At 41.5% G+C, this 14,217-nt stretch overlaps 1 protein-coding gene across 2 annotated transcripts; it reads right to left on the bottom strand.

The window, feature by feature from the left end:
• Nucleotides 1–2,269: 2,269 nt before the first annotated feature.
• HDA15 (histone deacetylase 15) lies at nt 2,270–12,674 on the bottom strand. 2 transcript variants are annotated; one of them, XM_048672497.2, is made up of 17 exons: nt 12,517–12,674; nt 10,317–10,844; nt 10,107–10,200; nt 8,760–8,818; nt 8,229–8,304; nt 7,798–7,862; nt 7,619–7,674; nt 7,300–7,423; nt 7,040–7,165; nt 6,835–6,885; nt 6,593–6,661; nt 5,484–5,592; nt 5,032–5,111; nt 4,363–4,445; nt 3,549–3,594; nt 2,924–3,092; nt 2,270–2,718 (listed from the first exon to the last, which is right to left on the bottom strand). In XM_048672497.2, the coding sequence occupies exons 2-17, from the start codon at nt 10,809–10,811 to the stop codon at nt 2,576–2,578; spliced, it is 1,845 nt and encodes a 614-aa protein (XP_048528454.2). In that variant the 5' UTR covers nt 10,812–10,844; nt 12,517–12,674; the 3' UTR covers nt 2,270–2,575. The 2 variants fall into 2 exon arrangements, with proteins under 2 accessions (XP_048528454.2, XP_048528455.2); XM_048672498.2 differs by lacking the exons at nt 10,317–10,844; nt 12,517–12,674 and adding an exon at nt 8,953–9,013.
• Between the last annotated feature and the right edge of the window lie 1,543 nt (nt 12,675–14,217).

The raw sequence follows: 14,217 nt of genomic DNA, 5'->3' as shown, positions 1-14,217 counted from the left end.
ATGGTCGAGACATAAAGATCGATATATTGGACGACTATGTTTGGACACCGAAAAGGTTTCACATTTATCGGAGTAGCAGGGGTTACCGGACCCCCCCCCCCCCGCCCCCCGGGAATAATGGGCCTTGTTGAGCCTTAGTGGAGAGAGAGAGAGAGGGGCCGGCCAGGACAAGAGGCGCGCCCCCTCCCCTTGAGTCCAAATAGGACAAGGAAAGGGGGGCGCCCCCCTTGCCTTTCCCCTCTCCCACTCCTTCCCCCTCCTTCTTGGATTAGGAAAGGGAGGGGCAAACCTACTTGGAGTAGGTTTCCCCCTCCTAGGGCGCGCCACCCCCTTGGTCGGCCCTCTCCTCCTCCCCCCCTTTATATACGGAGGAGGGGGCACCCCATAGACACAACAATTGATCTCTTGATCTCTTAGTCGTCTGCGGTGCCCCCCTCCACTATAATCCACCTCGATCATATCGTAGCGGTGCTTAGGCGAAGCCCTGCGTCGGTAGAACATCATCATCGTCACCACGCCGTTGTGCTGACGAAACTCTCCCTCAACACTCGGCTGGATCGGAGTTCGAGGGACGTCATCGAGTTGAACGTGTGCAGAACTCGGAGGTGCCGTGCGTTCGGTATTTGATCGGTCGGATCGTGAAGACGTACGACTACATCAACCGCGTTGTGCTAACGCTTCCGCTTTCGGTCTACGAGGGTACGTGGACACACTCTCCCCTCTCGTTGCTATGCATCACCATGATCTTGCGTGTGCGTACGGAATTTTTTAAAATTACTACGTTCCCCAACAAATACATATTCGGGAATTCAGAGACTATTCATATAAAGATTAGAGATTGACAGCGCACGCAGCCTCATGTAGGGACGGAGCTGGCATGTAGGCATTGGGGTCAATTGACCCTAATGAAATTACTAAATACTTCATTAACTTGGTACTAATCACTGTTGATTTATAGAAGATGACCCCATTGCCATGGATATGACCCCATCAAGCTTTTTTTCTAGCTTCGTCCCGACCCCCATGTGATTCAGGTTGCGTGCGCGTCGCGTTCCCGCTAGTGACGTGGCTACAAAAAGGTGTGAGCTGAGTAGTTGTTTGGTTCAGAAACGGAAACGTAAACGTAAACGCAATCAGGTGGCACTATTGGTGTAAGGGCATGTACAATGGTTGATAAGATAGTCTTATCTTAAGTTTTGCATGTAATTTAAAGATGACAAAGAAAAATGTCTACAATGGGTCATCTCTTAGTCTTATCTTCAATAACTAGCAATTCCTAAAAATGTGGTGAGACATATTGTGCTAAGAGATCATCTCTTGTCTTATCTTAAATAAAAGAAGACAAGTGAGTTATCTCTCCTCCATCTCATCATTTATCCTATGTGGCACTCCTAAGATAGCACCATTGTACATGCCCTAAACGGTATCGACGAAAAACGAGAACTGTTTTGTTGCTCAAATGTGTCGGTAATCAATACAGGGACCTGGTAAGTTGTGCTTCACATAGAGGTCATGTCAAGGTAGCTGAGGGTCCGATCATGTTGCTGGCTGCGGGAGGCGGCTTGCTGGTATTGGTGGTGGTCACCAGAGGGGGGGCTCGGGGACGGTGGCGACGGGACAGATCGATCTGATGATGGGCAATGTAGCGTCGGCGACCGGGTTGTCCAGTCCGGGCTGCTGACACTTACGAGGGGCTCGATGAGTTTCCTGCGAAGGAGCGTCCAAGGTCGATGTGAGAGCAGAGAGAGATGGCTGTATCGTATGATTACGCCGGAGATTGAGCGGAATCAGTTTTGACTAGGATCGGATCAGATTACGGCGTTGTATAATTACAGAGCAATCTTAAACAAACACGATTCAACGCTATCTATTACCGTTGTTATCAAGTGCCATTATTACAAAAAGGGTATGTCTAGGACACATCACATCTAACCTGATGTCAACTATGTTTGTGGTCTATTTTTTTGTCCCAGTTTTTTTTTTGTTCCTTGTTGTGTATTTGTGAGAGCTTAGATGTGACATCCTTAGAAAACATCTAGATGTGAATTAGGCAAACTGTTACAAAAGCATGAACCAAACGCAATGTTTGTAGATTCTAAACAAGCAACTCATGTGCATCCTCTCTCGTGTATGCTCTGCACTAGGCACCACTGCTCTTGTTCCTAAAGTCTGAAATGGTGCATCCTATTCCAATCAGGCTACCTCGCCAATGTCAGAGATCCAGATTACTAGATGCTAGCATTTGCTATGAACCCAAAACTCAAGCTGCTACAGGATCATCATACCATGGACGGCTGATGGCAAATTTCATGCATTGCTACAACACCAAAAACATGTCTACACAACAGGATTGCTGCCTGTGAAACTCTGTCGGCAATCAACAATGACAACGGCCACAGTTCAGTTGTTCAGTCAAAAAATCGGCTCGGTGTACGCAAGCTAAGGTAATCTTCTTTCCGAACACCAAACAGCCAGCTACACTATCCATGTCAACTATACTGACCAGAAAGTCAGTTAGGCGGCTTCAGCATCACTAACTAAAACAACCTAGGGTTTTGTTTCATCAGCCAGAGCTTCATTTTCCTTTCGCACTGCTCTTTCTTGGACGGCGGCCCTCAAACAGTACTTCGTACAAAAGCCTCTTGCTTCCCCATTTCCACCACACGGGCCCTGGTCCTCCGGTGAGCATCCTTCTCTTCAGCTTGTTTTCAGCGTTAACTAGACAAAAGCAAGGTGGTCTATTAATCCTCAGATAGCTTCTATGGCATGTAATAAACTAATCTGGTAGTTGAAATCACAAACATCTGGTTATCAAGACCAAAACAACATGCCCCACGATTCTAGAAGACTGGCTAGAAATCAATACTAGACTAGTGTTGGGAGAGTAAAAATGTAAATTCATTGTTGGTTGTATTGTCCTTACCATATTTGGAAGAAGTCGGCCCCTGCTGCGCTTGAAGTGATGCAAAGATTGGAACTAAAACTGGCCAATATTTTTGCTGGATGTCCAGAACTTGTAAGACAGTCTGCATGCCCTCCTTTGATGGTGCTGCTGCATCTGTGCCATAACTTGGACCGTCCCCGAGTAGGACCTAAATACGTCAAAGTATCATCAGGTTACACTAACAGTGTAATCAATCTCTCTCAGCTGTAACGGTTCTAGCAGTTGTTTGTATTTTTTTATGCATGCACTCCACAACAAAATGAAGGATGGCAATACGAAAACGATGGGAGTATCTACGACCATAATCTTTGTAGCAAGTATTCACATAGTTCATCATACAAATCCCATTTCTTTCTCTGCATTCTACTCAGGCTCTTCAACTATTGATGTCTATGTATACATAAAGATTTTGTTTGTTGATGAACTACGACGATAATGGATGATGCTGAAGCAGCTGACTCCAATCAAACATGTTTCTGTTATTTATACATCCCAATCCCACCTTACAAAAAATATTACCTCCGTTCGGAAATACTAATTGAACTAAAACCACGTCAAGTATTTCCGAACAGAGGGAGTAGTTTTTATTGCGAAGAATACATACCTTGACAACTTCAGTTGCAGACGAGGATATAGACCGAAGATTGTATCTGTACATTAATGACGGGACAAAGAAAACAATGGATAAGTGTTGATGTGTGCTTCAATAACAAATAATAGCAGATTTTACTTATTTGATAAAAATGAATATATATATAGCTTGCCACAGAACTAGTTAAGTGTCCCTAAACTTTTAACGGTTCAAAAGTTATCAAAAAATATGAAATAAATATGGGAGCATCTCTCTAATGTAATAAGATGATCCAACGGAGGGATTGTCAAAATATGCATATATATATATATATATATATATATATATATATAAGAACACTGGCTCAAAAGTTCAAATATAAGCATCATGGTATGCATCTTAGTTTCCACAACAGACAGGGAATCATCTCTTGTTATGTCAAAAGTTCAAATACAAGCATCATGGTATGTATCTAAGTTTCCACAACAGACAGGCAATCATCTCTTGTGATGTTATATTAGTGTCCACAACAGCACAAAATTATAAGAACATTGGCTGCACAAATTATAAGAACATTTGGATCCATTGCAGATCCAGGAAAAGAAGTACATCTGACCGCACTAGAATTAGATGAACATATATACACATTCTGGTGATGTTAGAAATTTCGCATGTCATATACAAAGCGTGAATGCGACAAAAAACAATGAGCACGATGAAGACACGGGGTTTGGTGTCCAGTTTACAGTGTACAAGTTACATATCACAAATCCTGCTTAAATTTCAAATTCTAGGTCCTGTCTTCTTTTGTTATCTCCGTGAGTTCAGATAAGAATAGGGTACCTACCCTCCCTCAAGTATAACCAACAACTTTCCTTCTGAGCAAGCAGTTAACATGGACGTCATCTGAGAGTATCCGGCAGGAGTGACCTAAAAATAATCAAGTTCAATAATCATTACCATGGATTTACATGATTTAGCCTGCATTGGCATATCAACCAGAAAAATGAAGCACCTAAAACTTTGCGGGACCCAAGTAGCACACAAGTATGAAATGGATAATACCAAAGTTTGATTGAATGTTAAAGCTGATATCTCAATCAACTTTATCATTTTCTAATTTGAGCAAGCACTAGTACTAACTACCAGATATGATAAAACAAACTGAATAAATCTCACATCCATGCCAGTTAACTCTTCCCTAAATAAGCAACAACGGTATATAAGCCTAAGATTTATTGATGAAGTTTGGTGGATCGATGTGCTCCCAAAATAAGTACAAAAATGACCAATGTGGTTAAAAGTCTAGCTTCTCCAAGTGAGGAAACCAAAGCAACACACAATTTTCCTACATAATGTGAATATAGTAGGTCAAGCCTGTGCTCTAAGAGAAGTCTTCTGCATAAGTCTAAAGTCTTAGCCCAGAATCATCTCAGTTGTCTAATAGAAGACACACAAAATAGGGAATGGCATGTATGTTTTAGAATTCAATAACTAAAATTAGGAGAAATCTTACATCACAACAACCCAGAGGATCACCCCTTGCTGCATCAAATCCTGCAGATATAATGGTGATGTCTGGGGCAAATTCTGTAGCTGCACTCGCACAGGAAAAACACCAATTGAGAATGTGCAGTGCAGACTTATACATCAATAAAAAAACAAGGGGGTAATATCAGATAAAGAGGTGCCCATGGAAACATGAAAATGAAATGAAGTGTTGCATCCTTAAAAAAAAGGTGTTGTAGACAGACTTTTTTTTTCAAACAAAAAAAGCACCATGACATATTTTACAAACAAGTCTTTATTCATGGTGAATACACATCTTACCAATCATTTCTATTAAGGATCTAGAATGTCATGTTAAGACAAAGAAATTACTAGCTAAAAAATGAGAATGTCATGGGATGTGAAATGTCTACTATTAGAAACCCAAGCAGACTAAATATTTACTCTTTTAATCATTACCTATTGGAAGCACCACGTGCTGAAAAGCAAAGATGTAGTCATTGTCTCCAACACCACCACAGCTCCAAGGTATATTTACCGAGAATCCTTTACCATCCAAAACTCCCACCTGCAATGATATCGTGCAAGAAATGAGATACAACTTTTCACAGCTTGGATCAAACTTTATTGCAAAGGAACTATGTCATTGTCAATTGAAACTTGGTTACAGTGGATGGTTGGGTCCAATTGGATGCAGTACAGTTGAACAGTATCAAAAATTTACTATAACATATGCTAGATATGTATCGTCCTAAATAGTAGGCTAATGTATGAAATAGTATACAGACTCAGGTCCTAATAACCTGTTGTCCAAAGCTCTTGGGTTCATTGAATCTTGTCAGGCCATCTCATACAAACAGAGATGAAAAGTTGGATTCCACTAGTAATTAGTTTTCAAGACCCATGCTGATGTAAAAGGCGGGGGGGGGGGGGGGGGGGGGGGGGGGGGTGTGTGTGACTTGTATGAGATCTCACATTAGGTGAGATCGTGAGATCAACCCCAAAAATTCATATTTAGACATTTCGTAAAAATCTATAACATCCATGTGGGGTATGTCTACAACTTAAAATCAGCTGAAAACTCAATGTGCATTTAGAGATTCAAAAAATACAAAATCAAATGTGAATAGTGACAGCTTTGGGTGAATAGTACTTTGACAGTATTCAGATCCGATTTTATCTATTTTGTTTCTTTTAATATAGTGGTCGGACCCTGCGCAAGCGGGAGCTACATGCACCGGGCTGCCCTTTTTGTTTCTTTTAATATAAGTTGAATTGGGGGTTGAAACTTTTTGAGGTTGTACATCAAACGTTGATGTGTCTACAAAAAATTTGAGAATGTTTGGACATGTATTTTTTTTCCAAAAAAATCGATCACATTGATCTCACCTAATGTGAGATCTCACACAAGTCCCCCCTGAAAAAGGCTGTCTATGGCATGTACCAAGGGATATGATGAGTTACATGTGCATCCTTCCTTATACATATTTTCAGCTCAGGCATTAGTTTCATTCAGTTGTTCTTTTGGTGAATTATGCCAAAACTACAAACACTTTAAAGATAGCCACCTCGTCTGCTGCTCCAGTTCCAGGGTAGAAGCTTCCATCCTCATGGCGATGTAATGATATGTATAAAACCTGAAGAATAAAAAGTTATCCATATAAGAATTGCAAATTTGGAAACTGGTAAGCTCATAGTAGTAGCAACACATGCAAACGGAAATACAGTAATTAAAATCAATAACAGATGCACTCAAAAAGGAAGAACATAGAGCAATTAAAAATGTAACTAAATAAAGATGAGAACTCACTGATTTGTTCCCTTCAAATATCTCCTGTGTGCCATTGCCATGGTGCACATCCTGCAATAACAGTTAGCAATGCTACTGATGAGAATGGTAAACGTACTTTTGTATCTATTTACAATAAAATAGATATACTACAAGAAAAAGAATAGGTGCACGCCAACAAAATTTAATGGTGCATATTTAAATGCAAAGTTGTGACTAGCATTACCCAGTCAACTATCAAGACTTTCTTAGCGCCTGCTTTTTGTGCAGCTAATGCAGCCACTGCTGCATTGTTGTGAAGACAAAAGCCCATGGCTTGCTTTACCCCAGCATGATGCCCAGGAGGTCTCACCTGTTCTCAGGTAGACAAGAACACAAGGTCAGCATCATGTACAACAAAAATGCAAAGCGGATTGATAAATAATAACCAAGTGCATTATCATGAATGAGATGAAAAACTGAATATATGAGATCATCAGACAGTACCAGCGCAAAGCCATTCCGGACACGGCCAGACACTATCAAACTAGCAAGATCAGCGCATAGGCCTGCTGCAAGTTTGGCAGCACATGCCGAGTGTCCATTCGCGTAAGTATCCGAAGTGAAGTAACTACAGATTGATCCCCAGAATTATGTTATAACAATGAAAACCTTTCCAATAATGCTAGGACATAAAAATGCCAATAAATGTTGATGCCAATACATGCTGAACATGTATCCATTATAATCAAAACAAAAGGTAAAATACTAAACTAAAGACCATACTCACAATGACAGTTCTAATCACAAACTAAACAAGTAATACCTGTAAAGCATGTTCTTTGTCTGCTCTACGCTTTCGACGTGATCTGAAGTATGGACCTAAATTACCAGAGTTTAAACATATGAGGACTATCAAGAAGACTCTGAAATGAACAATGCATACAGGGGTAACACATGGCAGCAAAACTAATGGATCTTTCAAGCCACTTGTTGGACTCTTACCATTACGAGTTCCTCCTTAGTGATTTCTCGAGGAGGTACCAAGGCACACTTTGAGGGAAATATTCCTGAAATTGGAAATAATAGTAATTGTTTACTTGATAAGCAGTAGAATAGAAAGGTTGGTTCATCAACCAAGTTTAATTAATATGACTGGCAGGATAATCATGTTATTTGTTATCCTGCTGCAGTACAACATCAACAATCAATAATTATGTTGTGCTTAGAATTATATGATTGATATCTTTAGTTTATATTCAATAATATGCTGAGAACAGTTCAACAGAGCATCATCAAATCATAAAGATCTTGATTGAATATTTGCATAAGAATAATCACAGAACTTGTAGGCAAGAGTTTCTCTGCAGCTTTTTTCTGAAATACACAAAGCTGAAACACTGTAGTAAATAATTACACTAATCTCTAGTGTGCACCTGCAGCAGCCAGACTGGCAGCAATTGCACGAAGACGGTTGGGTCTTTCTGGATGTGGATTTGGTTTAATTTCCATCTGTTAGGATATAGAAATATGAGATGTCAGTTATAAAAAAATACAGACAGTACATTCTGACAGAAAATAGGAGGCCAAAAAGACAAGACCTCACAGAGACTATCTTCTGAACTGCAGCTAGTTTTGTGAAATAATTACAAGTACATATGTTTTAAGAAAATAAATCGTCATTTGGTCAAAGTGCGCGGAAATACAGAAACTGACATCCCATCTTGAAATATTTCCATACTATTTTAGCCTCGTCTTTCTTTAACATGCTGCAGAAGAAGCATCTCACAGACACAAGAAGCAATCAAATGAAAAGTTTCACTGACACCACAATTAGGAGCACTTAAAGATTTATGACAATCATCCATGCTATTCACAGCAATAAAGAGTGGTCACCCTTGACGTGGGAACACTATATCATGCAGTATGCTAGCTCAAATTACATAAATCACAAGTTCATAGCTTGCCTCACTGTGGAGCAACATTCTTTCATCAAAACCAATCGCTGTAGATACCAGTACCGATGCTGCATAAACAGTGTGACCAAAAGAAGACGTTAATACACAGGCGCATGAAAAGTTGATGCAGTGGCATACAGTCAGTTGCTCTAAACTACTGTGCTAAGCTTGAATACACTCTGTCAAGGTATAAGCATCACACCTTTCCAACTCCTTCTCTATCATCATTCCAATGTTTCTGAATCTCCTCCAAAATAGTTTTACTACATTGAAGAGGAGGCTTCAGACTCTGAGGTAAATTTTTACAGCATGGGGAGGAGGATTCAGCTGGCCAGTCAACCACATATTGGGAAAGACAGGATAGGGATAAGGAGTATGTTCTGTTTGCATTGAACCAAACAGCTGTTCTTTAGTGTAAACGGGTCATTAATCGGATCCATGAATCAAAGGATACTAACTTGAAAAGTCGTTGTGACAGAGGACTATTATTAGTATGTTGCTAATTTAATCAGTATAACGTTGGATGTCACCGTATGTCCACAAAAAGAAGTAAATCATAAAATGTGTCTTACTGTTATTTGCTTTGTACTCAGAGGAGTATAGTTGTGTCTAGGGATGCTACTTCATAGTTGTCATTGGTCTTGGTAAATCAGGTTTAGTAGGGACCTTTTGCTTTGTTAGATTTTGCTTTCTTGGTCTGATTATGTATTAAGGTGTCAAAACTCAAAAGTCTTCCATGGTAGATTTTTTAAAGCTATTCCGGTAAGACTTAGCTAGCCTTATAATTCTAAGTATGAGGAAGGTGAATTTCCTAGGCAATGAAAATAAGCCTAGGGTATGCTTGGATTGCACCTGAATCTACCTGGCCCGGGATTGGATAGCTGGCAAGTTTTGGCATGGCCACCCCCAATCTATTTTCTTGCCGATGTTGGCCACTACATGGGGAACTATAGCCTCAGCCAATATTTGGGCTAGCCAAAAAAAAAACATAAGGTAGGCTTGGGCTCAAACCAAGACACCCCTTGTCCATCCTAGTTCTTATTTTTGTATCTTCTGGAGTGTTTTCAGCTGCATTAAAATGTTCCAAATGGCATTATTAATCAATGATGTTTCTATTAAATAAGTTAATAATGATCCGGACAGGGAGATTTTGGAAGTCGATTGTAGACTTTGGTGTGGAAAGCAGATCGTCCATGATCTAGTAGCAAAGACAGTTACAAATTCTATTAAGATGCCATTGGTGTACTCAGGTAAGTTTGTGAAAGGGAATACTGAAATGAGTAATATTCATAACAGATATTTGATACTTGATGATAGGAAGTAACGGAAAAACATAGCTACTAGTGGAAACGGCACCTGTGTCAGCAGATACCAAAGCTGCCCGCGCAATGTGAGTTTTGAAAACATCATATCCAGCAGCTACTTCAGATCCCTTAAGCTCATGGCAATTCTATTGTATGAGAGAAGAACCAACAAAGAACATGTCAAACATGTGACCGGATATACTCGGATTAAGTTTGTAATGAGCTATATGGCCCGACTAATCACAGAACAAAAGGATCTTACCAGGCAATGTTTAACCTCATCCAAGTTTGGCATTGTACAGTTCAAGCAAAACCATCTGTTTTCAGCCAGGCGAGCAGAAGGTTCCCAGTCAATATCATCATCCTCTTCATCGTTAAAGAAAAACAGATCATCCAGGGTATCTCCAGCTTGTTCTCTATCAGACTCTTGCTGCAGATCATTGCAAGGCATGCAACTTTCATTCTTGGCATGCAGACAACCATGCTGAGCACAAACTGCGCTGTCAATATGTCCTGGCCTTGCTGGCGAACCTTTGGGCCCATCTACTAATAAAGCATTAGCATGATCACAACTAAAATTGCATGTTCCACTTTCTTTCAGGGAAACGCCATTCGCTCTAGGATAAGATGGTTTTCCAACACCATCGCAGCTTTGACATTTGCCATGAAAAGCTTGGTCAGAAACTCCACAGTTCTCACGACCATGGGAAGGGACCTCACCCTTTTTGCTGTTAAGCGGTCTCATGTTGGATGTCATCAGTAGGCACCCAATGTGACCTCAAGTCTGTAACTGCAAGTACAACAAAGACAAGCAGACAAATAAGTATAGCTCAGAACTCCAGGAATTTTTATCTACTCACTTTCAAGTATTACAGGCTGACAATAAAACAAACAGACCTAAGAGCATCCTACCTTAACTATGACTCATAATGAACATCACCAACAGAGAACTGTTTACACATCAAAAATTATGAGCTGCCAATTCAACATCACCACAAAAACGCACCTACAGCCCACGACATACTTCTCAAAGCGCATAATAGCATCTACTAACATCACACAGAATCTCCTTAAAACCCTTGCAGAACCTCACATCTCTGGCATGTGGCATCTATCTACACCATTAACATGGGGGTTCAATTAAACCCAACAAAAAATGGAAAAACAAGCTGCTAACGTATTTCGCCAAGTAGCAACAAATCCAAAAGGCTGAATGGATTGAAGTACCCATCCCAGAAACAAACGTTTGGATTAGATTGTTCACAAAAATAGAAAGACCAGGAGAAAATTCTGTGAACAATCCAAGCAAGTCAGGGTTCGTCGCTGACAAAAGAGATCAATACACACCAGTCCACTAGGGTGGACAACACCTCAACCTGCAAGATGTGTGCTTCGGTGAAAGGTGGACTACGAATATTCTCCATAGAGTATTTGATGACCACATGGCAAGGGCTTGGGCAAAAGTAAGTTTCAATGTTTGACCTTGGGATGAGCTAAGAACTTCAGCGGCCCTAGGGACCGACCAAGTACATATTTACTTCACATTAAATATTTACAATGTTTGGTGGTTGCCCTTATTATGTTTTTGTTAACATCGTCTAGCCACTAAACCTGTTGCAGCCGGCACAATGTCTGGTCACGAGTCACGGCACCAAGCTGGCAGTTCCAACAAAAGAAGAAGATAGTGAGACCCCAATCATTACAGGATGTAATGTAGCAACAGCAAACAGATACATACGGGCATCCTACGTGAACCATGCACCGCCATGACGCAAGGCAATGAGCGCGAACCAGGGAAACGCATCAATCAAATGTACTAACTGCCAATTCACAGCCGCCACGCGGCGCAGCGACAAGCCTGCCGCCGTACAGCCGCAAAACATACTTGTAAAAAGGATAGGGTGGTTAGCTGGTTACTTGTCATGAAATAAATCGTGCATAATCGCATCTACGGAGATTGCCGCGCAACCTTAAGACCCTTCCAAAACCTTGCCTCCCTCACGCCCTCAAGTGACAACCCCCAATCCACACAAACCCCTTCCGAAACCTCGCATCTCGGTCCGGTTCTCACAAGTGTTCGACATTATCTTAAAAATAATCTCCGTCTACGCAGCTTCCTCAACAACCAAATCCAGAGCCCAACACCGAACACCCACCCAAGCACCCAGCACCCACCCCCATCCTTCCCCCCATCCCATCCCCCAACCTCCGGCCCCAGAGGAAAAGGCGGCCTCGCATCTAGGAAGTAAAGACCGGCGAGACTACCAGGCACACGAATCGGCCATACCCGAAACCAAAGGAAAACCCTAATCCCCCGCGCACAGCAAAAATCGAAACTACCACGGGGTGCTAGTTCTCGGGCGAAATCCGCGAAACCGCATCGGGGGTGGAAGAAGTCCGCACGAAACCGGCGGAGGAACATGCTGGAGAGGGAGAAGGGAGGGATTAGCGGGCGGGCGAACCTGGGGACGAGCCGCCGGCCGTCGCTCCCGCTCCGGGGTGGGTGCTGCTCACGCGGGACTTGGGGTTTTGGGGATGGATGGCTCCCCTCCTCTGCTCTCCTTGTGCTCGTGCTGCCAGTCGGGTCGAACCTGTCTGCGTTCAACCCCAGCCTTCTGGGTCCACCGGTCATGCTTCTGGTTAGGTGCTTTGTGACCAAAAACGGGACAGGGACAGTCGCAAACTCGTGTGGCTGACAGGGAAAATGCAGGAGCTAGAGCTACGCGCACCAGTCGTCTTCTGTCGGCTCCCTGAACGGAATTCGGATCAATTTAAGTACCGGCCTGCAAATCCGTTCACGAAAAGGGAACAATCCATAAACATGAATACGGGAGCACGCTCATCCAACATTATTCGCATACATCTAAAAATAAAAAAGGACGCATCTAGCGGGCGCACGGCCGCCCGGGATGCTTAGCCAGCGGCCCGTCATTTTAGGTAATTTTTTTGTCTCTCTTTTTAATTAGAATAGTCATTTAGTAGTCATTTTTCCTGCTATGTATTAAATGCTAGCATATGCATGTGCATGTGTTTGTTTGCATTTATTTTATGATTTTAAAATTTTAAAAAGACATAACTTTCAATCCGCGTGTCGAAATTCAAATTTGTTTTCACCGTTGAAGCCTTCACGACGTGCTCTTCAAAAGTAGATCTCACATGGGAATGTTTCGACGAACTAATCTTCCTGCCAACTAAACATCAATATATGTGCAACTAGACTACATGCCGCGCCAACTGAGCATATGTGTATGCCAATAGTTCTTATACCAACTAAACAACAATGTGTGTGCAATTAGACTACATTACCGCGCCAACTGAGCATATGTGTGTGTCAATAATCCTGTCAACTAAACATCAATGTGTGTACGACTAGACTACATTGCCACGTCAATTGCGCATATGTCTGTGCAACTAGTGTCCTGCCAACTAAACATCAGTATGTGTGCAACTAGACTAAATTACAAGCCAACTGAGTATATGTGTGTGCAACTAGTCCTTCTACCAACTAAATATCAATGTGTGTGTAACTACACTACATTAAAAGTAGGGACAAGGCTTGTAATCCAGTACTATATAGTTGGTCGGGGTAGTAGACTAGTTGCACATCAAGTTATTATGGTTGGTAGGTTGCAACCTCATATGAAGTTAGATCATTTAGCTCCAAAGTTGGTTTAAAAAAAGTTGCACCATATAGTACTAAAGTTGCACAATGCAGTACTTTAGTTGCACCATATAGCATCAAAGTTGGCATCAAAAAAAATTCATCAAAACATACCCATACGGGATCTAGTTTCGAAGATCTCGTCGCGATGAATCCAACGGTGAAAACGGATCTGAATTCCGACGTGTGGTTTAAAAGATATGACTTTTTAAAAATTTAAGAGGCCAAAATAAATATGCGTGAATCTGTTTCCCAGACCAGTCTGTACACATTTAATGCTAATAATAATATCCACTAGCTGACAAAAAAGACACACATGTGAGTCGGCCGCCCGTTCCTACGAAATAGTGCGCGTGCACTTTGAAAATTTTAGGAATAAAAAAACATTATTCGCATACATTTTAATTCAGTTTTAAACAAACTGGGCGAATTACATATAAACCGAATGCAGACTAAGGCATAGCCTAGTGGTGGGAAGGGGCTGATGCCTTCCCACCCACCC

Source organism: Triticum urartu, chromosome 5A, assembly GCF_056163025.1.
Source record: "Triticum urartu cultivar PI428250 chromosome 5A, HENAU_Tu73, whole genome shotgun sequence".
Lineage (NCBI taxonomy): Eukaryota > Viridiplantae > Streptophyta > Magnoliopsida > Poales > Poaceae > Triticum > Triticum urartu.
The sequence above is the reverse complement of the archived record's forward strand: the minus strand, read 5'-3'. Positions and strand labels throughout refer to the sequence as shown.